Source organism: Cupressus sempervirens, chromosome 7, assembly GCF_028749045.1.
Source record: "Cupressus sempervirens isolate cs-2001-9-10 chromosome 7, ASM2874904v1, whole genome shotgun sequence".
Taxonomy (NCBI): domain Eukaryota; kingdom Viridiplantae; phylum Streptophyta; class Pinopsida; order Cupressales; family Cupressaceae; genus Cupressus; species Cupressus sempervirens.
The window spans coordinates 501992277-502017273 of record NC_143124.1 but is presented as its reverse complement, the minus strand read 5'-3'; the positions used below and the strand labels follow the sequence as shown (position 1 = coordinate 502017273).

Genomic DNA, 24997 nt, shown 5'->3' with positions numbered 1-24997 from the left:
CATTCATGGTTTGATCTAAACCTAGTGATTTGTTCAAACCAAAAATATTGTTATGCATATACCTCTAAAAGAATTTGAGAAGCATGAGGTCTTCCACCTCCTTCTTCTTTGGAATTTTACCCTTTTCTTTCCTAGACATAGGGATATGCCTCATCATTATTCTACCCATGTAGAAGCTCTTTTGATTCTTAAAGTTTTCATTCAATTTTTCCATGTCAATAGGCAACAATATTGGACCTCCCAAATCAAAGGCTTGAACTATAAATGTTTCCTTATGAAGTGCCAAGAAGATGCTTCAATCTTTTCTATGAAATGACTTGCTGACTAGATTACAAAATTTTATTAGATCCTTTGCTAGGTCAACATCCACAAAGATATCTAGCATAATTAACTTCCCCAAATTCTTAGTCCAAGGGTTATCTAAATTGGGACCTTCTCCATTCTGTTCTTATAGAACTACTATTGAAAAACTAACTTTTTTTTCCTATCAGGGACCTATGCATCTATGTAGAACACATATGAATATCTGGAAGGATGGTCATTTGAATACTATGTTTTGGAAAACTAGGTAGAATGTGCATCCATTTTTCTACAAATTAATTAGTGCTCTTTGATTTTGATGTAGATTTTTCGATTTGGGTTTGTGCAATCAATTCACCTTATTTCTAAACCATTCCTACAAGATTACCTCAATAATTCTGATTGTTATATGCTAGAAATTTTCTCAAATTCATTGAAATCATTGTTCTTCTTGGAATTTATCTATTTATGCAAAGGGAGCATGCCATTAATGGAATTTAAAATTAGCATGCTTTAAATCCTATCAATCCTTAAAAGGATGGAAAAATCTTCACATTTTCATTATTTGTACTTCTAGCTCATATCTCTTTTCTCCAACTTGGGCAAGGAGGTTTAAAATTATTTTATACTTTTAAAACTAGAGATTGTGAAGCTGCTATTCATTTTATTTTTTGGTTCACCCAAGCTTTTTATCTTTCTTTATTTCTAGTTTTGACCATGTGAGGAAGGCTATCTTAACTATTTTGCAGCTCATTACCCCTTTTTCTAACTACCATGCCATGCCTATGATGTTGCACTTCCTCTTGTTTTCCACTTTGCAACTCTATTTCTTCATTGACAATGTTGACCCATGAGGATGCAAAGACTTATTTTAACTCCTGATCACTTCATCACAATTTCTTACTAATATCTTTTACTAACTATTGGTAAGTGGTGATAACCATCAAAGTGCCTCCATTGTTACATCCCAATATTGGGAAAAACTATTTGTCAACATTGTGAAAAGTGGTGAAATACTTCAAGCTAACCCTTTTCACAACTTCTCTGTGGTCTAGAAAATAACATCTTTACCTTGTTGTGATGGTGTGGTGATCCATATTTAAATTTTTCAATTCTTTGTAATCCCCAAATATAAAGCTTCTTTTAACCATGTGATGTTGCAATAACCATTTAAAAGTTTAATTGTACCTTGTTCACAACCTCACAACTTGATATCATTACTTTGGATCATATTCCACAATGGTATTGTTGGTGTAAATAGGTATTTACTATTTACACTTTACTTAATTTTACTTAGGTTAGGACATTGTTTTATTATTTTGCATTATTTTATTATTTATCTTTATGAGACACTTAGGAGTTTGTGCATCTTCTACAATTGTCATGTAGACAACATAGAAGTACGCAACTCTAATTATGCACATGGTGTCTAAACCATAGGAGTTTTCATCATTTACTGAGTTGTCATGTAGACAACACAATTTTTTGCACTCCTAATTTAGCACATGTTGTCTACAACACTGATGTGTGTGTTTCACCTTTGTAGGCTCATCCTCTCATCATCACACTTACTTTCATGCATAATGGAGGATAACCCATATCTGGTGGAAATGTTCCTAGTTGTTAGACTTATCATGATGTTCATTACGAGGCATTCTAGATGTATCTCAGAGGTCTTTATATATAGGCACTCCTAGTGTGTTTCAACATCACATTCTGAACAGAGCAATGTATTCAAACATACTCTGATTAATTGATCATATCCATTTTTGGTCTATAGTTGTGCTTGTGTTTGAGTTCTTAGTTCCTAGGTGAATTTTTCCCTTAGGAAAATTCTTATAGGTATGATGATAGACCTTTATTTATTTTCTACCTTGAACTCAACTTAACTTTAATTGTCTACGATATTGTGATAGCTTTAAACTTAACTATTGTCATTACTCTTCATAACTACAAACTCTAACTCACCTTTAAACTCAACAATGTTGTTAAAAATTCATAATTTATTAGTTAGAGAAATTTTCATAGCTTTAGAATTTTACTTTCATAGCAACTAAGACTCCTATGATAGTGTGATAACCACTTCCTTTAACTGTCAAATGCTTTTCAAAATTTTAGAACTGAAAATATTTGCTCAAATTTAACCTCCTAGGAAGTTGTGATGACTTAAACTCTAATTTTTCTAGCTCTTTATCTCTAATTCAAAAATTAAAATATTTTCTATGCTTTCCCACTTGTGACATAGTGATAACCATTTGAAGTTAGCTGCTACCTTCCATTGCAACTTTGCAACTTGGAACCTTAACTCATCTCTTAACCCTAGGAAGCCATAATTACATGTTTTCGCTATTTAGTCACCTTAACAATGGATTACTCTTAAATTGTTTCAATGGAGTGAGAACATTAAACTTAACTCCTATTATTATAATTCACACCTTTGCAACTTCGATTTTAGAGTTTATCTGATTGCTTGTGATGGAGTGATGGTTGTAACTTTGATTTCCATTTTATGTTCTTCACAACATCAAAACTTAGAAAACTTTAAGCTAGAATCGTGTCGTGATCATGTAATTTTTAGTAAATCACTCCTTCACAACCCTAGCTTGATAGTTACCACTGATATCTACAATGATGTGATGACCATTTTGATGACTGCTTTGCTACTTTGGAGCTTCTTGAACAACTAGATCTCAAGGTGGAGCGATGAAGTGATTGAAAGGATTTTGTGACATTGCAACTTTAAAAATTTTTAAAAACATTGACTTATAAAATGAGAAATGATCAAATGACTTTGGGATATAAAAGAAAATAATGTATAATCAAAGTTTTCCACATTTGCCCATTTATACTTGCAATTTAATTTATGAATAAATCAATGAAACATAAGACATGACCATTTCCCTAGAGTTTTTAACATAAGGGAAAACATATTTTTAGAATCCCTAAGCAACATAAAAACAACATTTTCCTAATTTTCATAAAATACCACAAAAATTTTGCTATGAGAAAACTCAAGCCATCAGAGGGATATATCCAACTAAAACCTATATGAAATAATCTAATAATTTCTTTAAAAAGATAGTGATAATGAAAGTCAATATTCAATTAGTTGAGAGAATATTTAAATTGCATCAAACACTATTCCCATTATTGCTACGTAGTGCCAAACAATATTTAGTTAATCATTAAAATATATATTGTTTGTATCTAACTAATACTTTTGGCATACAAATCAATAACATTTAAAATTAATTTTTATTTTAATAATTCAATAGATGATGTAATACTATTAATTTTTTCTTTCAAAGTCTATGATGTTTTAAAAAATTAGTAAAATTATAAGTCAAAATTATGTTGAATATTTTATTCTTATTAAACTATGTTATTTTTAATATAAATTGTTGAGAATTATTTGAATATGTATGCTTTTTCTTGAACTTATATTATTTGATTTTTTCAAATCAATTAAAAAAAGTATTGTTGTAGGTGTAATTGGTAATTGTTTGAGAAAACTCCACATATGCAACCAAGCAGGTAAGTATGAAGATGATTTTCTTTATTTTATAATTAATTTTAGTAACTTTAATTTTAATTTTTTTTTAAAATTATATTATCCACACAATTTTTGTAAAGTTTCATAAAATTTTTTTTAATCAAAATATTAATACTTTCTTTTTTAGTTTAAAAGAGATTAAAAATATTATTTGAATAGTAAAATATATAGAATAATATGAGATATGTAGAGACAACAACCCCTTATTCAGTATATCTAAATCCTTCATTTGATACAAAGCATATTTTAAAATAAAATGATATCTAAGACAAGGTAAATAATTCCATTGAATGTATAGAGGAAAATAGATGAGAGAAGTTAACACAAGATGTATACTATTTCTCAGGGATGAATCATCCATACTAGAGAAAAGTATAGGCATCATAAATATAGATCAAAAAAAGCTAGGTGAAGACCATTGAAATTGTAGTGGGTGGGGGGTGGAGGAGAAGCGAATCAAAGAAGATTGGAAAAGTTATCTTAGATTTTGGATAAATCCTATAAAAAAAGTCCTAAAATTTATTATATAAAGCTCAAAATGCATATCCCTAAAAGAACAATGACCTAATTCAAATTAGATAGTTGATTGCAATAACCAATGGAAATTGACGATAAATTGAAATAATATATTTTATATAATGGAGAGGAAATGATTTTTTTCAAAGACTATATTTCATTCATGAAATGAAGAATAGTAATAGTTGTTAGATAACTAAATGGGTGGGTCAACCCATTTTCCTTAAGGACTTTCAAACATTTCATCATACTTGTAAAAGCCTTAATTATTTAATAACTCAACTTAGTAAACAAAATGAAAGTAAGCATTGAAATGATGATAAGTAGATTTGTATTTCTTACAAGGTATTAGGCTCATTAATTTGACTTACAATAATTATCATCATTTTCACATGTAGAAAGAAAATAACATGTAAAACATTCATCAATAGTTTTATACAAGAACTTTTAATGTAGAAACCTGATTTGTATAAAAACCATGTGGCACTTGTGGCCATCTGAAATGAGCTTTCTTAGGAGCTAACCCTATGAAAGACTACAAGCACACTACTATATTAGAATATGTAGTCCATTGATATAATTGAGAAGTGGGTGGGGGGGTTGAATCAGTTATACAACTATCATCATCAAAATTAACCATGAACAAACTTAACCATGTGATTAATATAAACTAAAACCATAACAAGATACTTATTCAAAATTAACTCTAGATATGTTAACAAGAGAAACCCTTGAGAGAGAAAACCCCAGTGGAGATGCTACCCACAAGATGATGTACTAATATAAATACTCCTTGTTAGGGGATTGACCTTATTAGGAGTCTGTTACAACATTCAATACATACGAGTACCTATTAGGAGACTTTGAATAGAGTTGTGGAAGATAGTTGGACCCACTACCCAAATAACTTCAAGGTTAAGGAACCTACTGTCCAAATGATTTGTGAATTATTCCTTGTAGAATAATAGATCTAAAATTTACTTCTTCCTTTGTCTCTATCTTGTCAACAAGACTTCTTCTCCTTTAGATCTTGTAACCAAATCAGGTACTACACATCCAATGATCCCTTGGATCACTTAGACACATTTAGTAAGCATTTTTCTCCTTGCTTTGCACACTAATACTTAGAATCCCACTTGGTCCTCTGATCCAAGTATTATTAAAAAAATGGAAAACAAAATTCTTTATACCTTATCTTCATAATAATTTATTAAGTCAACCTTGAGGATTTCCCAATTAATTAAAATAGGATGATTAATTAATTACAACAACACTATCATTTCATAGTCTATCCCAAACTTCATAAGTTTGAAACTATGTCTTGTGGATATGCTAGTGTGAACACGTGATCATCTTCTATCACTATTATATGTGTATCATCTTCATTACATTTCAGATGAAAGATAGTGATAGATCATGAAAACTCTATTTTCCAATACTCTATTTCTGCACTACTTCTAGTAAAAAGAAGTGTAACTTCTGTACAAAATTGAATTATACTTAATCATCTATACCACATCATTAGGAAAACCTTAGGAACATGTCCTCCATTATGGATCATCTAAAACTTCATTAAATCCTACACATATTAAGATTATTGACTGCTATTCTTCTAGTCCTAACAAAATTAATACTATATTAACATCAATGATGAATGCAATAATGAATGCAAAATATCAATACATTACAATTCTTAGAATACTCCATCAATGTAGTATCATTAGGATTCATGCTAGAAATCTCCTCATTTGGCAATGATGGCAACATAGATGAAAAACATCTAAGTTCCAAGAATACCAAATTGTACTTTGTTGTTCTCATCTTCTCAAGTCCTCTTCATCAATAAAATCTGAAATTCTCTGGAACACTACTCTATTCATCTTCTTCATTTTAGGATTAGAAACTTTTTTTGATGGGGACACAACCCAAGTACAAAATGGACACAACAAGAAAGGGAAAATTTTATTAACTATGAAAATATGCTAGTACACTTGGTGCAGAGAAACAGACTCCAAAACATGCCCTATGGGCTTACAATAGCATAAATCTGGAGATAATTTCTCCTTTTAGTACCTCCTCTCAAACTCCACTCTGAACTACCTTTTCCAATGCCAGAAATATTCTTAAATAGACCTCAAAGGGTTAAGGATTAGGAATACATTCTAGAAAGTGCTAGTTAGCATCCACCGACCAAATAGAAGGCTCCATAAGTCGCATTAGAAGTTGGCACAAAATTAGAAGAATCCAGAAATGGTAACCGAACTTTCAGAAGGCATAACTTTTGAATCATAGCTCTGATTGACGAACCATTTACATTTCCAAAAAGTTCTTGAAGTGCTCTATACCCCTATGGACAAAATTTGCTTGTCCCCCATTTTTTGGCCCTATTTAAGGTCATTTAATGCCCCTAACCTAACTTTGAAGCATTCTTAGGATGTCTCTAGAAACTGAAAAACTGTGATAACTTTCAAACCGTGGGGCCTTTTGACCTGATTCTTTTTCTAGAATGCTCTAAATTATAATGACAATCATTCGACCAATTTACACCTTCTAGTTCACCAAAAATGATGGTTCAATTACATACTCCTTTTTTTTGGCATTTACACGTATCCCAAGGTGATTAAAAACTATAAAACAGAACACTAATAGTGGAACTATGAGAGTTGGAACCTTCTATCTAACCCAAATGGGTATCCAAAAATAAAAACACATGAAATAGAAACTAAGTCTAAGTACATTTTTTGGGTGACATAGGACTACCTTTATACCTCTGGATGCTCTTGCATCATTTTTTCATAATAAACAACTTCCAATACCTTATGGTTGCATCTATGCACTTTATGCTTCCTTTTATGCACTTGCATATCCTTTTGTGCACTTGCACACCCTTTTGTGCACTTGCATATCCTTCTACATACTTACATGAATCTTTCTAGATCTTCTAAAGAGATAACTCTCCCCTATTTTTGTCGCAATGGGTGCTTCTCTTCTTATGTATATTCTTAATATGTTTTTCCATGTATATTATCTCTCCCATTGGCATCAATGTCAAAGGTGTCGATCACAATACCAATTACTAATCAACTTCTCAAATTGTCAACCAAATCAAGTGTCTAAAGAAACTACTCAATACCAAATACCCAAAGTCCTTTATGACTCAGTATATATTAGATACTCCCCCATATAGGAAGCATCTACATATAGTCCAGTCTAATCATAGTGCTTTGTACCACTGGATTGATACATTCACTACATCAACTACTATAAAGTAGGTAGGGGCATAACCCCTAGCATACATCTTAGGTATACAAAAGTATCTTTAGGTATAGGTTTCCTAAAGATATCTACAATCTAATCTTTAGCACTTACATACTACAACCTTAAATCTCTTTCTCTACTACATTCTCTCTTAAAAAATGATACTTTATGGATATTTACTTTTTCTAAGAATGCAATCTTGGATTCTTAGACATACTATAGTTCTATTATCATAGTAAATGATAACAAGCTCTATAAAATCAATCCAAATATCCTTCACCATTTTTTTCATCTACATAACTTAATTATAGTTATTTGTTGTTGCAACATACTCTACCTCAACTATACTTTGAGATATATAGTCTTGTTTCTTGCTCAACCAAGAAACCAATCTTCCTCCAACAAAGAATGCTCCACCACTAGTGCTCTTTCTATCATCTATACTACATGTGCAATCTACATTAGTATATATACACAAGGAAAAATCACATGATCTATCATACCATATTTCATAATGAGATATACCCTTCATATATCTAAATATAATTTTTACTATTGCATAATGATACTCTTAAGGGTCATCTTACAATATTGCTACAATCCAAACTACATTTCTATAACTAGTTTGGTGTGAGTCAAATATTGCAGTCCTCCAATCTTAGATCTATACTTCTTTTTCTCAATAGTAGGTGTCTCATCTTTACTAGATAACTAGTAACCAGTTATCTTGGGTGTACCAATAGGTTTGCACCTTTCCAAACCAAATGTGTTAGTTATTTAATTTGTGAAATAAATATCCCATATTTAATCTCTTCAACAAACTTGTCATTTTCTTAATCATTTCCTCCAAATATTATATCATCCAAAAATATTACAATGATAAATAGAGCATTATAAGGTTTTTTCAAATACAAATTACCATCAACCCTACATTTGATAAATCCAAGTTTTGATAAATAACTATCCAACCTAGCACACTAGGTTCTAGGTGCTTGCTTCAAACCATACAATTCTTTCTTTAGTCTACATACAAATTCTTTGTCTTCTATTAGAGAGAATCCATCAAGTTTCTCAATGTAGACTTCTTCTTCAAGTTCTCCATTAAAAAAGGTTGACTTGACATCTATCTAATAAACTTTTAAATTCTTTCTTGTTGCATAAGTTAAGAACTATTGACTTATTAATCAAATTTTTCATTAGTGACACACACTTATTCAGATTGTATATGGTTACTAAACTCATTGTATAGTGTTTAGTGTTTACCAAGCACTTCAATTTTTACCTTGTCTCATGGACAAATCTCAATGCTTACCGAGTAGTCTAGTGCTTACTAAGCTCATAGTTCATGTGATGTGAATTGAGTGTTAACCAAGCTACTCTATGCTTTAGTCTATATCGAGCTCAAGGTGATAGTATTTACCAAATATTGTCATGGTAAACAAGTGATTTAACATTTTCCAATTTTCAAAATATCTACCAGGTCACCAGTGAAGACTGAGTTCAAGACTACTTGGAAGTGATTAGTATAGACTGAGCTTCTACATCTACCAAGTGCATGATGATTTCAAGCAATGACAGTGGGTGGTGGGTATCAAAACCTCACTAAGTCAATCTTTAGAACCTAAATGTCTTCATGTGGGCCAACTTTATAATATTTGTGTTAACTTTTATTATGACCAACTTTGTAATTATGTAAATTGAATTGGTATATATATGTAATATATTATACAATATCCATGTGTAGAAATGTATGAAATGTGAATGTGTATGTGAAAGTGCAAGTTATGAATATAGTAGAAGAAAAGAAAACTATAAAGGCCATAATAGCATAAGGAGCAGAAAAGACATATGTATCATAGAAAGGTGATCAATACACAAAGGAATTTCATTTAGAAAACTAAGTTGTAGATTATAGATCTATCATTGATTTATCCTAAGAGGTGACCCAGTTAAATCCTTTAACAAGGTAGACCTAATAGTCTTTCATAAATCTCTTTACTAATTGCATACTTCATTGTATGTTCATAAAATCCTCACACAAGGTGGACCTAGTAGTCCTTGTTTCTCCTAATAAGGCTAATCATCAAAAGTTATCAATGTAAGCCTTAACAAACCAAATTTATGCTATAGTACTAAAGTTTGTGGGTATCATCCGCACCCCAATTTTACTTTCTATTTGGATGGTTTTTGGCTCACCAAGTCTTTGTGTCAAAGTGTTATGAATGTTTTCATATTTTTAGTTTCTCATGTATGCAATTATATTATATATGATGAATTAAATGTTAATTGGAATATTGGATTAGAATTAAACTATTGAAGTTTTAGAAGGTACTGATTCACCCCTCCCCTCTCAATAACTTAGCATAGTCTTGAATATTTCCAACAATTGGTATTAGAGCATTGTGGTTCTCTGGAAAAAGTTTAACAAGCTTGAGAAAAGTTCAAGGTCATGGAGATATTCAGAATTGACAAAGCCATTAATAATGAAAATTTGGATTTGGAAATGGCCACTGCCCAACTCAAGAAAGTAAAGGAGCAACTCTCCCAATCCCTGAAGAGAAGAAAGGAACTTGCAAAACAAATTAATGATCCTCAGTATATTGAAGAAAGAATTGAAGATTTTTATCCTTGAAGTAGCTCAAATGAAGCAAATGATACAATCAAAGAACTCCTAGAGAATAATGGTTCATTGCAAGAGGAAGGAGACTAAGAAGAGAGAAAAAGATCTAGTTAGTAATGTTATGTGAAACCATGGGAGAGAAAAACAAAACAAAAGTAGAATTGGAAGGTAAAGACAATGAGATTCAACATCTACCCCTCTAGTAGACTAACTTAATCAATAAACTCACTAATGTAAATGAGGAATTCATGAACGTAAGATCTAAAAATGAAAGGATACAAAATAACTTCAATTCTATGAGGAAACTCAATGAAAGGATGATGAGATTGCAAGTAAACATGAATCACTGGAATGAGTAGAATCTCCGTAGACAAAAAGAGAAAGTAAGAATTGGATAGAAAGAAGAAGGTGAATCCTCCAAACGAGGTGCTCAAAAGAATCAAAGAATTACTTATAATCACTATGGTAAGATAGGTCATACATCAAACAAATGTTTGAGCAATGGGAAAGAAAAATTCAATGGAAAATCCTACAGTTGCAATCACAATGGTCATAGGGCTAATGAATGTAAAGAGAAACTAAAATTTGAGGGAAAATGTCACAAATGCAAGAAACATGGATACAAGGTGTCAGAATGCAAAACCAAGACATTAAATCCAATAGAGAAAATTGTGGAAGTGATATTTGGTTGGGACTACAATACCTAGTGTAGATGTCATTACTATGGAGAATTTGGACACATTGGTATGAATTGTGTTAAACATCAAATGAGGAAAAGAGATAGTACCAAAAGATGTTTCATTTGAATAGAAATTGGTCATCTTTCCAAGAACTATATGAATACTGGTACAATTGAAGATAAAAAGAAGGAAAAAGCTAATAGAATCTAAAACCAAATGAGATAGCAATGAATTCCTAAGTCTACCAAGGATACTAGTCCAAGAAATGATGGTCAAGTCACTTAAGAATTAGGTGATTCTAAAATATCTAATTAATTTCTCAAGGGAGAACTTGAACTAGGCTATCAAAGATGACATCCAAAATACTTCCAGTTGAAACATGACAAAGATCAAAATCTATACTCAAATACAAAGGGATCATAGAGTGATATAGGTACTAATGTCTACCAAGTTACTTCTCTACTGAGTAAGGACTAGTCATAGACTCTACCAAGCAAGGTCAGGAGCAATAAAGATACCTATGGTTACTGAGTTGTGAAGACTTCATCAAGTGATCAATGCAGAGTAGTGGGTGACATTCTGTCAAGCATGATGTCAACATATCTACTTTTGTACCAAACATTAATGGTGAAATTTTATCAAAATGCATGGAATCAAGGTTATTTCTTACCCTAAATTTTTGAGTGTTATTGTGAAGAGTGATTTTTCAGTGTGATCATGTGATTTAAGAAAATTTCTAGCACTTTTTTTTGGATTCTATCAATTTCCTAACTAAAAATGGCATCCAATAGTAGCAAGGTTAAGCAAGGATCTGACATGTTGCTTCATTGAGTTGAGTGGAAGGTGCCATATTTCAAGCTTACCCCTATGATTATCAAAACCCTAGATCCAAATAGTGTGCAATCCCAGATTCCTCCAAAGGTACTTCTTATCAATGATATTCACACTTATTTCAAATGTGCTATTCAATAAATTGGTACACTAGAAATGAATGATTCCCTAGGTCAGCTATGTGTAAATAAAGTCCTAAAACCCAAGCATCGGCATCTGTAAACCAAAGGGTTGACTCATAGCCCTCACATGCGCTATGAATTTCAAATCAAATGGATTATGTTTATTCTCAGCCAAGTGCGTAATGGTTAGCTATGGCTAGAACAACCAATTTTAATAATTAGGAAGATGTTTAATCAACTTATTGGCCTCCAATGCTAACCAAAGACAAAATGCAAAAACTCTAGGTCAAGCAAAGTTGGAGAAGAAAACCCTAGCTGAATGGGATGGCAGAGGAATTAAAATCAGTAGTGTCATTGATGTAGAGTTAAATTTTGGAATTTACATAATTGCATATAAGATAAATAGTTCAAAATAACTAAATAGCATGTCATTTGAAGCCAAAGATTTGGCATACAAGGTGATTAAGAAAAACCTATCATATGACCTTGCCAACCTATTGTTGAGATAGTTCAACAAGAACATGAAAAGCATAAGAACTTCAAAGAATAATCCATGTAAGTTTGGTTCATTATTAACCTACCTATTTGTCTATGTACAAAAGTTCTTCCCTTCTAAAGGCACTATAGTCTAGAGAAAGAATGTGCCTATGTTCTATCAAATCAATGAGTATATTGCTAAGATGTGTGAAAACTACTATAGTATCATGGACAACTACTTTGATGTATTCAAAGAGAAAATGAAGAATAGGTTCAAGATTCTAAAGAAGTTAGTTGAATACTATAAGGATGTTATATGTTTCATGGTGGACAGTGACAAGGTATACATTTAGGTAGTAATGCCTAGAATTGCATGGGTAAAACCTCTTGGTTATGAGGTTAACATTGATGAGACAAAATATATCATTGAAGCCCTTGTCAATGAACCAGTTGATCTTAAAACTACTTACTTTGGAATGTATGATGAAGAAAAGGCTAGGATTGAACTTAAAATAAAGCTCCGTCAAAGGGTCAACAAAAGAAAGAGAAAGATAACAAAGCTGAAATCAAGTGCACCTCTCTTGTTAACCAAAGGAAAAGGTGAGGATAAGCAAGGTGAAGAAGTAGAGGATGAAGAAGAATCTGAAAAAGAAGAACTAGTAAAGAAGAAATGTAAGGTGATCATCACCAAGCCATCTAAACCATCCACTAGAGTATTCACCCTGAGGTCAAGGAAGAAGGATGACAAAGAAATAGGAGACATCATATTCAGCAGACCTCCACCCACCTTCTAGGACAAGTTGAAGGAACTAAAAGATGGAGCTGGTATAATGAATTTCAAATCTTTAAAATATGAAACAAGGACAAATAAAGAGAAGAAGAAAATAAAAGATCTAGTTATAGGCAAGATGGGACAATGGAAGTACTCCACTAACCAACTTGTTTCTCAAATTCCTAGTGTCTTAATGGACAAAATCAGGCCAAGATGGGAACATGCTATGAAAATAGTCAAAGACATATATGCACAAACCATAATGTAGTTACTACCTAGCATATCAAATGCAGAGGTGAAAGAGTCTCTAAAGGAGGATGAAGGAAAAATGTCTCTTAAATTTAATACCTATCTAATTTTGATGAATGATATTGACCATGTTGTGAAGAATGTAACAAATACTTGGAAAAATGTCTATCATCTTCACAAACCAAGTGAATTTGTAGTTAAAGTAAAGGATGATGATGATGATGATGATGATGATGACAAAGATGAAGGGGATGATTAAGGATCAACTCATTTTTTTATAGTTGATTATGAAGAATACAAGGCACAAGAAGCTACCAAGGAAGAAAAGCAAGATGATGAGGAGACTAACCTAGTTAAGATAGTTGTAGTAGTCATTGCCTCACTTCCTCACTTTCCAAGAAATCTAGTGTCAACATCAATTATGGAGACTGTTGGAGTTGATGAAAGCCAAGTCCAAAGATGCCCAAGATCATTTGCATGCAAAAACCTATCAAAGAGAAGCCAAGGAGAGGAAGAGCATGGAGCAAGGGAAAAATATTAAATGGACATGAGAGACCACAAGATATTGAAACACAATAAAAATGTATTTAAAATATACAATGAAAAGTGATATGATAAAAATACACTGAGGGAGCCCAAATATAAAGAGCTCCAAGAATCTTCTAGAACAAGCTAGAAGATGCTAGGAGATAAGTGTGACAACTAAGCATACATTCACATAATGTGGAAAGTCCTCGAACAATGTGAGAGGATAAGTATGACTTAGGAGAGAAAAAACTCCCATATTGTCAATAACTTATAACTAACTCCTAGACTAAAAATAATAAATAAATGCATTTACCTAAGTAAGCTTAAGTAAATAGAATAAATTATAAATAATTAATTATTTACTCTAACACCCCCCCTTAAGTGCAACTTAGGAAAATATCTTAAGCTCACAAAACTAAGATGAAATGCATAATGGATCCTAGAAATGAGGTCATGTTAGGTACCCATGTATAAATGCAAAAAAATGCAACCTCTATAAACAGGGAAAGAGAGAAAATCACGTGGGAAAAACCCTCCCCCAAAAAGAGGTAAGGACCTAGTGAAGAACTGAACAAGCCTCCAACTAGGGAAATGTCCACTAAAATAGGAACAAGGAGTGATCATGAAGAAGCATCACTAAAGCATGTAGAAGCCACAAAATCTGCCAAACTACTGAGCTAAAGTACCTACATGGAAGAAGATGGCATGAACTGAGCATGTCTATATGGTAGATGATCCATCTCACCAAAATGCATAGGTAGCCAACCACTGCAATCACCTTGTACATAGGATCAACCACTGAATACATACTTCACACTAATGAACCATCAAACCATGGATGCATTAGAACAATAGCATAGCCCCCCCTTAATGCAAACAGGGTGTGATGATAGGAAACTGAGAAGGTGGGCCGAAGTCTCCTATAGATGAACCAATAATGACGAGAGAGGAAGAGATACAGACACCTATAAAGACATGATCAAACTGACTCTGCATGGGCTAATGTCATGGAAGGGACACTCACTTGACAAAGGGAGAATGCCTAAAATAGCAAACAACTATCCCCCCATGGTGCTTTATGAAAATAGTGAATGTACAACTGACTCAGAACAACGTTCATGACCCCCAGAATGCAAAAGTGGCACTTTAGCTCAGTGTGATACATAAAAGTGCTTCATAATGATAGCAAAAATGATCAAAACTAAAAAGAAGCTGCAACAAAACAAAGTACAACCTAAAATAAAGGAAACCATGCTAGGAAAATGATCCTCAGGCCTAAAACACTCAAAATATCCACCATATAGAAAAAATTCCAAAAATATGATAGAAAGAGCATGGGCCAAAATCTAAGAAAAAGGACCACATTTTTGAAAAGGTGATAGAACTAGCTTTCAAAAAATGTAAAATTTTCAAAAAACGGGCATGGGAAGCAAAAGATATGCTTACTAGAGTCAAAAAAAGAATTTCCAACTTTGTCTAAAAAATGGGAAAAGAAAAAGCATCAAAACCTAAAAATACCTACACCAATGTCTTTGTCTTGGAACTAGCTTTTTAGTGCTTCTTTTGGATGAGAAAAATATGTTCGTATGCTCAAGTCATGGCCAATAAACCACAAGTAGCTCCAAAATAGAACTAGAAGAGGTGCATGCAAGGTCTAATATGTTGATGATGTCATGCTAACATCAGCAAGTCATAGCATTAAAATTGATGACTTGGAGGCCGCCATTGCAAAAAAGAAGCCACGTGGTTGCCACGTGGCGAAGCAGATGCCGTGGCAAGGGCCATGTGGCAAATTGCCACGTGGCAGACCTACCACATGTCAAGCACTGAACTGCACTAACTATGTAAATGGTCATTGAAGTAGGCTGCTAACTTGTCAAAATCTAATAGGGCATACATGCAGGAAGGCAAAGAATGGGCAGAGATCCAAAGGCTGAGCGGTAGATCACGAAGGGAGTAGAGTACAGGAGAGAGGTGCCACCTGTGGAGGCCGTGGTCGAGAATAGAACCACCGTGGTGGTGAAAATGAGAGTTGCCGCCAGAGGAGTAGTGTGTGAGTGGCCCCATGGTGGCCACTAGGCAGTGCCACAGTGGTGTGCCTGCAAATTATATTTTTTTGACCCTGTGTCCATATAGTCCATACAACAGACCTTGGAATAAAAATTTTGCCTCCTAGAGCCCTGTCTCCAAAATCAAAAAGTTTTATATGAATCCTAACTACAAATAGCCTTTTGGATCCAATGGTGGTGTCTATTTGGGCTGAAAGTGCTCCAAAAAAATGTTGTTCCCCTGATTTGAAGAAAAAATGCACAAAGAAACTAGGGTTTGTGACTTCAAATCATGGCTTCAAAAATCCTTCCATGAAGTAGCAGCAGGAAGGCTCTGATACCATTTTGGAGTTGATGAAAGCCAACTCTGAAGATGCCCAAGATCACCTGCATGTGAAAACCTATCAAAGAAAATCCAAGGAGAGGAAGAGCATGGAGCAAGGGAAAAACCCTAAATGGACATGAGAGACCACAAGATATTCAAACACAATGAAAATGTATTTACAATATACAATGAAAAGTGATATGATGAAAATATAATGAGGGAGCCCAAATATAAAGAGCTCCATGAATCTTCTAGAATAAGCTAGAAGATGCTAGGAGATAAGTGTGACAACTAAGCATACATCCACATAAGGTGGAAAGTCCTTGAACAATGTGAGAGGATAAGTATGACTTAGGAGAGAACAAACTCCCATATTGTCAACAACTTATAACTAACTCCTAGACTACAACTAATAAATAAATGCATTTACCTAAGTAATCTTAATTAAATAGAATAAATAATTAATAATTAATTATTTACTCTAATAGAGACATCATTATCAAGCTTGATTGTGACCATTAGTGCCATCTCAAATGTTCAATTGCTCTTTGCCCCTACTCAGCTGAGTACATCATTGATAGAAGTAACCTCTACTTCATCTATTGAGATACAGACACCTTCTTCATCAACTAAGTTGGTATCATCAACTATGGATATGGTGGCTACTTTAGTCTTCAGCACACCAATTTTGAGCTCCTTGGTTTTGGGTTCTACAATTTTGGCTTCATCAATTTTTGATTCCTTGAGTATTCCCTCAGTTAGTACAATATTAGTTTTCAATGCAAGTCCAAGTATGTCTACTATTATTTCTATTCAAGATAGAAAAAGAAATAAGTGTAAGGATAGTTAAGCCCAAGGTTCTTGGGGAAAGGAAAGGAGATAGAGGGAGATATTGATTTAGATAAGGAAATAGTAATCCCTAGTTGGGATATTTACAAGCTTACTTTAGACCAGATGCAGACATTTGGTAAACTCCTCTAGAAGAAGGCTAAATGACAAAGGCTAAGAGAGGATAGAGATAAAGAGTAAAAAATAATTGAAGATGCTAAGAACATTTTGGTAGAGGCCATATCAATTGAGATTGATTCTTGACAACCTATTTTTTATTAGCTAGTAGAAGTAGTCTAGAAATTTAATAAAGACATTGATGAAAAAGATAAGCTAGTGGAGAAAGCTTTTTTAAAAATGATAATAAAGCGCTTGAGCACATTTCCCAAAAAATAGACATTCATTGAATAGATATTCCTACAATTTTGGTCAATCTAGAAGCATCACGTTCAAATGTATCATCACTTTGTGGGAAATTATGTGATGTTTTTGAGTTTACAAAGGAAATAAAGGATAATTTGTCCAAAATAGACGAGGATCTGAGGACTAGTGCTCAATAGCTACAACTTGACTCAATAGAAAGGATTAGATCAACATTGATTGACATAAAAAATATGATCCTTCCAAACATGGATTCTTTGCAAAAACATATTGTATATTCAAAAACTCTAATCCATGATAATAAATTCTCTATTGTAGACCATATGATATAATTATCAGGGGAGGTACAAATTGGACTTCATACGTAGAAGGTCCTAAAAGAAAATTGGGATAAAACCTTGGTAATCATTCTCAAGGTATATTTTGAATTCTTATCTCATTTTGGTGTTTATATGCAAATAAATAGAATAAATCTTTGGCATTATTGTCAAAAATGGGGAGAAAGACACATGGTATGAGGAGAAAGATAGTATGGGTGATAAATATGTAGTATGAGGGAGATAAGAAATGTACAGTAAGATATGTTTTATAAAGCATAAGATGAATAGTATACTTACAAAATCAATTTTGAAAAATCTCAAAAGCAATATACTCTACTAAGCCAATATCATATGGTGATGGATATAAGGTATTCAGTTTTGGCTGATAAGTGTTTTTGTCACTAATGCCAAAGGGGGAGATTGTTGACATATCAATCAAGTTTGTCATCAGTGACACACACTTATTCAGATTGTATATGGTTATTGAACTCATTGTATGGTGTTCAATGTTTACCAAGCATTTTAGTTGTTACAAAGTCTCATGGACAAATCTCAATGTTTACCAAGCAGTCTAGTGCTTACCAAGCTCATAGTTCATGTGGTGTGAATTCAATTTTAAATGAGCTATTTATGATTCAATCTATACCAAGGTCAAGGTAATAGTGTTTACTGAGTATTTCCATGGTAAACAAGTGATTCATTAGTTGCCAAGTTTCACAATATGTACTGAGTAACCAGTGCAGATTGAGTTCAAGACTACTTGGAAGTGGTCAGTATGGACGAAGCTTCTATGTCTACTGAGTCCATGATGATCCCAAGAAATGATAGTAGATGTCATGTATCAAAACCTCATCGATTCAATCTTTAGAACCAAAGTGTCTTCATGTGGACCAATTTTGTAATATTTTCATTAACTTGTATTATGGCTAACTTTGTAATTATGTAAATTGGATTGGTAAATATATGTAATGTATTGTACCATATCCATGTGTGGAAATATATGAAATGAAAATGTGTATGAGAAAGTGCAAGTTATGAATGCAACAAAAGAAAAGTGAACTATAAAGGATATAGCAAGATAAGGAGCAACAGAGACATATCTATCATAGAAAGGTGATCAATACACAAAGGAATTTCATTCAAAAAACTAATTTTTAGATCAAAGATCTATCACTACTTCATCCTAACACAAGATCTAGTAAAATCCTTTACTCTTTCATAAATCTATTTACTAAGTGCATGCTTTATTGTATGTTTGTAAAATCCTCTCACAAGGTGGACCTCATAGTCCTTATTGCTCCTAGTAGGGTTGATCATCAAAAGTGATCAAGGTAAGCCTTAATAGGCCAACTTTATGCTCCAATACTAAGTTTGTGGGTATCATCCCCACCATAGTTTTACTTTCTATTTGGAAGGTTTTTGGGTCACCAAATCTTTGTGTCAAAGTGTTACAAATGATTTCATTTTTTTTAGTTTCTCACGCATGCAATTAGATCAGATGTGATGAATTAAATGCTAGTTGGATTATTGGATTAGAATTGACTTGTTGAAGTTTTAGAAGTTACTGATTCACTCCTCCCTTCTTAGTAAATTAGCATAGTCTTGAATATTTCCAACAAAGAACATCCTTACTACTTCCATCCTTATGATAGACTCATAGGTTTCTTCATAATCTATGCCTTTTTGTTGTGAGTATCCTTTGCAAACAAGTTTGACCTTGTTTCTCACAACTTGTCCTTGCTCATTCATTTTATTTTTCAATACACATTTTGTTCCTATTATATTCTTGTCTTTACATTTAGGAACTATTTCCCATGTCTTATTATTCACAATCTGATCTAGTTCTTCTTTCATAGCTTGCATCTAGTGATCATCCTTACATGCCTCATCTATTCTCTTAGGTTCCACTTGAGAAATTATACATAATTCTTGATATACTATACTCCTTGTCATCATAACTTTATCCTTTCTTGCAAGTATCTACTCAAGATGGTGATTTTTTTTTCCATGTCTCTACTAGAAGCAGTTGACATCTTAGCTTTGATCTCTTCCCTAGGTTTAGATCTCTATTCTTTAGATACATCATTATACAAGTCACTATTAGTCTCAAAAAGAAATTCAACATTCTTTCTAACAAATCTAAAATTATCATCTTCTTCAACAAAATTATTATCTACCATCTTCTCTTTGGTAACAAACTTTTCATTAGTCCTTACATTTGTGCACTCGAATATTGTCTTAGAACTATAGTTGAAACATCTATATGCTTTTATTTTCAGTGTGTAACCAAGAAACATACCTTCATCACTTCTAACATCAAACTTACCAATATCATCATCTCTCTTTATGTAACACTTCCAAATATTTTGAAATACTTGACTAATGGTGAATGAACAAACCATAACTCATAAGGTGTCTTGCTCATACTTGTTCTGATCTATACTTTCTTCAAAGTAAATAATGCAATATTAACTTCTTTTCTCCAAAATATCTTTGAAACAGTTGGATAGGTTGATAGTAAAGGAAATAGTTAGGTAACTTTCTTTTTTACATGATAGAGTGAGGAAATAACAAAAAATGACTTGGGTGTGGCCAATCACCATCAGAGCCTTTTAGGTGATGTAAAAGAAAGATATTGTCATATTTGACTCAGAATGGGGCCAATATCCTCTCAAGGATCACTAGTCACCTTGTTCATATGTTTACAACATCATGATGGTCCCACACCTAGTAGGAAATAAATTTTTACTTAAAGAAGCCTCGAGAGATCACTGGATGAATGCAATAGATGACTATGATGTCCCTATTAAGGACTATTGTAGGATGAGTCTAAAACTCACAAAAAAAGTATTGAATATGGACATTACCCTCAATGCTTTGGACAAAGTGTCCCATAGGTAGTGGATCCCTTGTACAAAAGGGACAAGAACTATGAAAAACCAATTATGGATGCAAAAATTGGACATGAGGAGAATGATGATATTGATCATTAGGTTTGACAAGTAGCTTAAATGACAAGGGAATGGATTAGGAAACCTTTTTGGATGGGTCCAATGTTAGAAGCCTTGCCTCTTTAGGTGAATGCTTGACTACAAAGGGGAAAAGGAAGAAAGATCACAATACCAACCTACCTTTCCAAATCACTAGTAAGGGTGCAAATCCTATAGTGATGTGAGTGGGAGGTCAACTATTTTGATACAAAAAAATGGAAGGGTAAAATGACAATGGAATCCCCAAGGAAAGAGAGAAAGTGGAAGAGGCTCAAGAAGAACCATGTATTGAAGAAGAACAAGCCCAACTAGATCCAAAACAAGCTCAACAAGAGAAAGAATAGGTTTAACTAGTAGGGGAAGAAGTTCCACTAAATCAAGCCTCGAAAGAAGAAGCCTCATTTTTGGTGCCCAAGAGAGCCTGAATTGAGATGATGATGGTAGGTTTGAAGAGGAGTATATTAAAGAAGAAGAGAACTCCTTGACCAAAAATACCAAAAATAATCCCTAACATGGAAGTTGAGGAGGAAGGTGGAAAAATTGATTTTTCCTCTCTAAATAAGTGAACTTTCTTAGCTATTGTGGATGAACAAGAGAGAAGAAGATGCTCAATGCAAAAATTTCCTTCTCTCCCTAGGAAGCCCATCTAGGTGAGACCTATGTTGATGAGAAAAAAAAAATGAATTGTAGAAATGGATAGCGAGGGGGCAAACATATTTTCAACTCTCAAATTTTGATTTCATGCTTATAGACACTAAGATGGTAGGAGAGACAATAAGGGACACTCCCAAGAATGAGGAATTAGGAGAGAATTGGAATGAATTACCTCCTCTACATCAAGGATCTCTAGGCATTCCTCCTCCACCAGCATAGGAAAAATAGTGGTAGAGGATCAAGGATCAGTGGCTCCACCTCCTTTAATAGTTGAAGTAGAACTAGAGAGCCAAAATTAAGAGGAAGGAGAATATGTGTAGTTGCATGCTAATGAAGTATCCAAAGAAGTATAGATAGCATAAAATAGGCACCAAGTTCCTCTTGTTGTAGAGGCTAGGTCCTTATCCCAACATCACAAAGAAGCTCTCTCTAATGATCTTCCTTAACATGAGGAGACTCTAGAGATGAGTGATAAGGAAAAGGATCCTACAGAAAAATTGCCTTGTTCAATAGAGTACATGTCACCAATCAGCATGACACCATCATGGTTGAAGAAGGAGGTTATGATTAGACAAAAGAGATAGATAGAGTTAAATGAATGAGAGGGAATGGTAGAATTAATAAAGGAAATATAAAATCTTGAACCACCTAAGGGTGATGCTAGAACACTTTCCTTCATAATTAAGAATCAAGATTAGGACTTTCTATCAAATATCACCATTTGACCTTCTCATGGAGACACCAAAGAATTGACTCCTAAGGATTATCAGATTAAGGAGGCCATATTAGGAAAGCCCATAGTGGATACTACAAAGATATTGATCACCATGGGCCTCAAACAAGTATTTTAACACTTGGATAAGGATGAGTCAAAGCTTATAATGTTGTGAAAATAAATTAAGCCACTGAGGTGGTACTTGAATGAGGTGGTGCGGTCGATAAACCTGGCTAATCCCAAGATCACTATTGGAGCTACATTGGAAAGGAAGCATGCATGACCACAAATAGATTCATTTTTGGATGCTTACTATGTATGACATCACAGCTTATAGGAAAGAGGAGTAAAAATAATACAAGGTATATTTAACCTTTTGCATAATATCAAGACTAACACCAAAAAATTGGTTTCCATAACAAACCAATATTTTGGGCTAATGGATGAGGTACGCACCTAGGTCAATGATTTGTAAGCACTCAAATCTAGTAAAGGGAAAAGGTACTAGATTCTTATGGAGATATAGTCAATGGAGGAATTGGATAAATTAGATGACTAGAAGAAAATATATCTTCTAGAAATAAATTCATGGAATGACTACATGAAGATATTTATAAAATAAAGAATAAGACTCAAGGGAAATTTTTAGGAGTTAATAAAAACCACCACTAGTATTGAGATTTTTGAAGATGAGTCAGACAAATATTTCCTTAAGTAAAATTCTTTGTTAGAAGATGTTGTAGTACAAGCATTCAAAATTGAAGAAGCATTGTTAGAACTAGATTCTAAACTTGGTGATTTTGTGGATATAAGAATAGAGTCAAGAATGTTGATATCAAATTGGTTTTGACAATCAAGTGTCAAAACACTAAGTCATTTACTTAGTTTATGTCAAACTAGTAATACATGCTAAGCACAATATGTGAATAATAGACTATGTTGAGTTGTAATGAGTACTAAGTCACTCATGTGCCAAGTCACAGAGGTGTTGAGTAGACAGATCATGCTAAGTGATTCAAGTACTAAGTAAATAGTAGATATTGAGTAGTTTAGGAGCTGAGTTAAAAACATAAATACAATGCATGATGAACATTAGTAACTTCACATGTCGAGTGACACAATGTTGAAATATTTGCACAAACAACTATGTAAACTATTTTTATGCCAACTCATGGATAGATCTTGATCTTTTGGAGATAAGGATGAATCTATTTGTACTCTCTTGTAATCACATGTAGCCAATAAAAAAATGGAAATATTTAAGTGACAAAAGTGGATGAATCTAAACTATAGATTCATACCTAACCCTAAGCCACCAAAGTCTTTATAAGAAATACAAAGCCCTAAATTTTTTATAAGGAGAAACAAGGTAATAAGGGGCAAATTATTGAATTTGTTTAGAGAGCATTCAAGGTGACTTAGTGGTGAGAGTGCATTACAGAATTAGTTAGAGAAGAATAGGAGATGGTAAAGGATACAACATTGATACATCATATCATAAAGGACCAAGAAGGACATTGTGTGGATTTGATCTTTGATCAAGAAATATAGTGCCAATCATAAGACCTATGTTGAGACATATTAACATGTGATTTGAGTTAAATCTCCTTGGAAAGGTAGTCCTAATAGGCTGTACTAAATCCTTTAATAGGGTGGTATTCCAAGTGAATGACTAGGTTTTCAAAAGGAGAAGCTTTGCTGCTTAGAAGAAAGATCTTGAAATGGAAGTCTAGAAATTGAGAAAGACTATTGAGAATCAAGGAATTGAGATACAACTCATTCTACATCAACTTGATGAGGCTAGAGAAGAGTTAAGGAAATTATTAAAGAGAAGGAAAGAAATTGTTATTTTGTAAAACGACACTGGATACAAAGAGATTGACAGCACCAAGCTATTTGCAAAGGGATACTCCAATGAATTTGATGTAGCAATTGTAGATCTAATGGAAAAGAATAGAGTACAATTTGAGGAGATTAGAAATCTCAAACCATGATGTTGTGTGAGGTAACTAAACAAAAGAAGAGAGCCACAGAAGTTAAGGCCATGATTGAAGTAGACAAAATAAATCTAGCAAATAGACTAGAAGACAAGTCAATAGAGGTAACCAAGTTCTCAAACATGCAATTGGATGCCCTAAGCTAGATGATAATGCATTGAAGTTTCCAAATGAAGAAATATAAAATGACTTTAGAAGAGAAAGAGAGATTGCTAAAAGTTTCAACAAGCCAAATGAAGCCATCAAGTAATTTGAGCAATTACTAAAATCTCAAGATCCAACAATGATAAAATAGAATTAGGCTATGTAAGAAATGAAGAAGTTTAATCATCCAAAGATACAAAATAAAGAAATATCAAAGGTAAGAACTCAAAACCCACTTTTCATTATTGCTATAAGAAAGGACATACTACTAATATTTGTAGGAGCAAGAATATAAATCAACATGTCAATCCTAAGAATATGACTCATTGTCATAAGTGAAACAAAAAAGGTCATTAGGAACATGTATGCAAAACTGGAACCATGCATACACAAAGATTTGAAGGTTATTGCTACAATTGTCAAAAATATTGACATAAAGCCTTTTCAAGTCCATGTGGTCACCAAAGAAGTCAACAAAGGAAAGAAGTCATGGACACTTCTATAATTGGGATTACAACACAAGACAAGGCTATCATTACTATGAAGAATATGGACATACCCTTGAGAACTGTATTAGAACACATTATAGAGGCAACTACAAAAGATGGTTGAGTCAAACTAAATGTTTTAGCTATTTGAAGATTGGTCACATCAGTAAACATTGTCCAACTAGGTTAAAGTTACCCAAT

General features: G+C 33.1%; 1 protein-coding gene across 3 annotated transcripts in view; it reads left to right on the top strand.

Moving 5' to 3' along the window:
- The window catches only part of LOC149547728 (uncharacterized), a 221863-nt gene that overhangs the window by 116271 nt on the left and 80595 nt on the right, over nucleotides 1-24997 (top strand). For 2 of the 3 annotated variants that reach the window (XM_089791793.1, XM_089791795.1), the window contains one exon: nucleotides 3787-3834. The exons of the other annotated variant lie outside the window; for it this stretch is intronic. In XM_089791793.1, the coding sequence (XP_089647919.1) occupies nucleotides 3787-3834 (48 nt within the window). The remainder of the gene's footprint in view (nucleotides 1-3786; nucleotides 3835-24997) is intronic. 3 annotated transcript variants of the gene reach the window in all.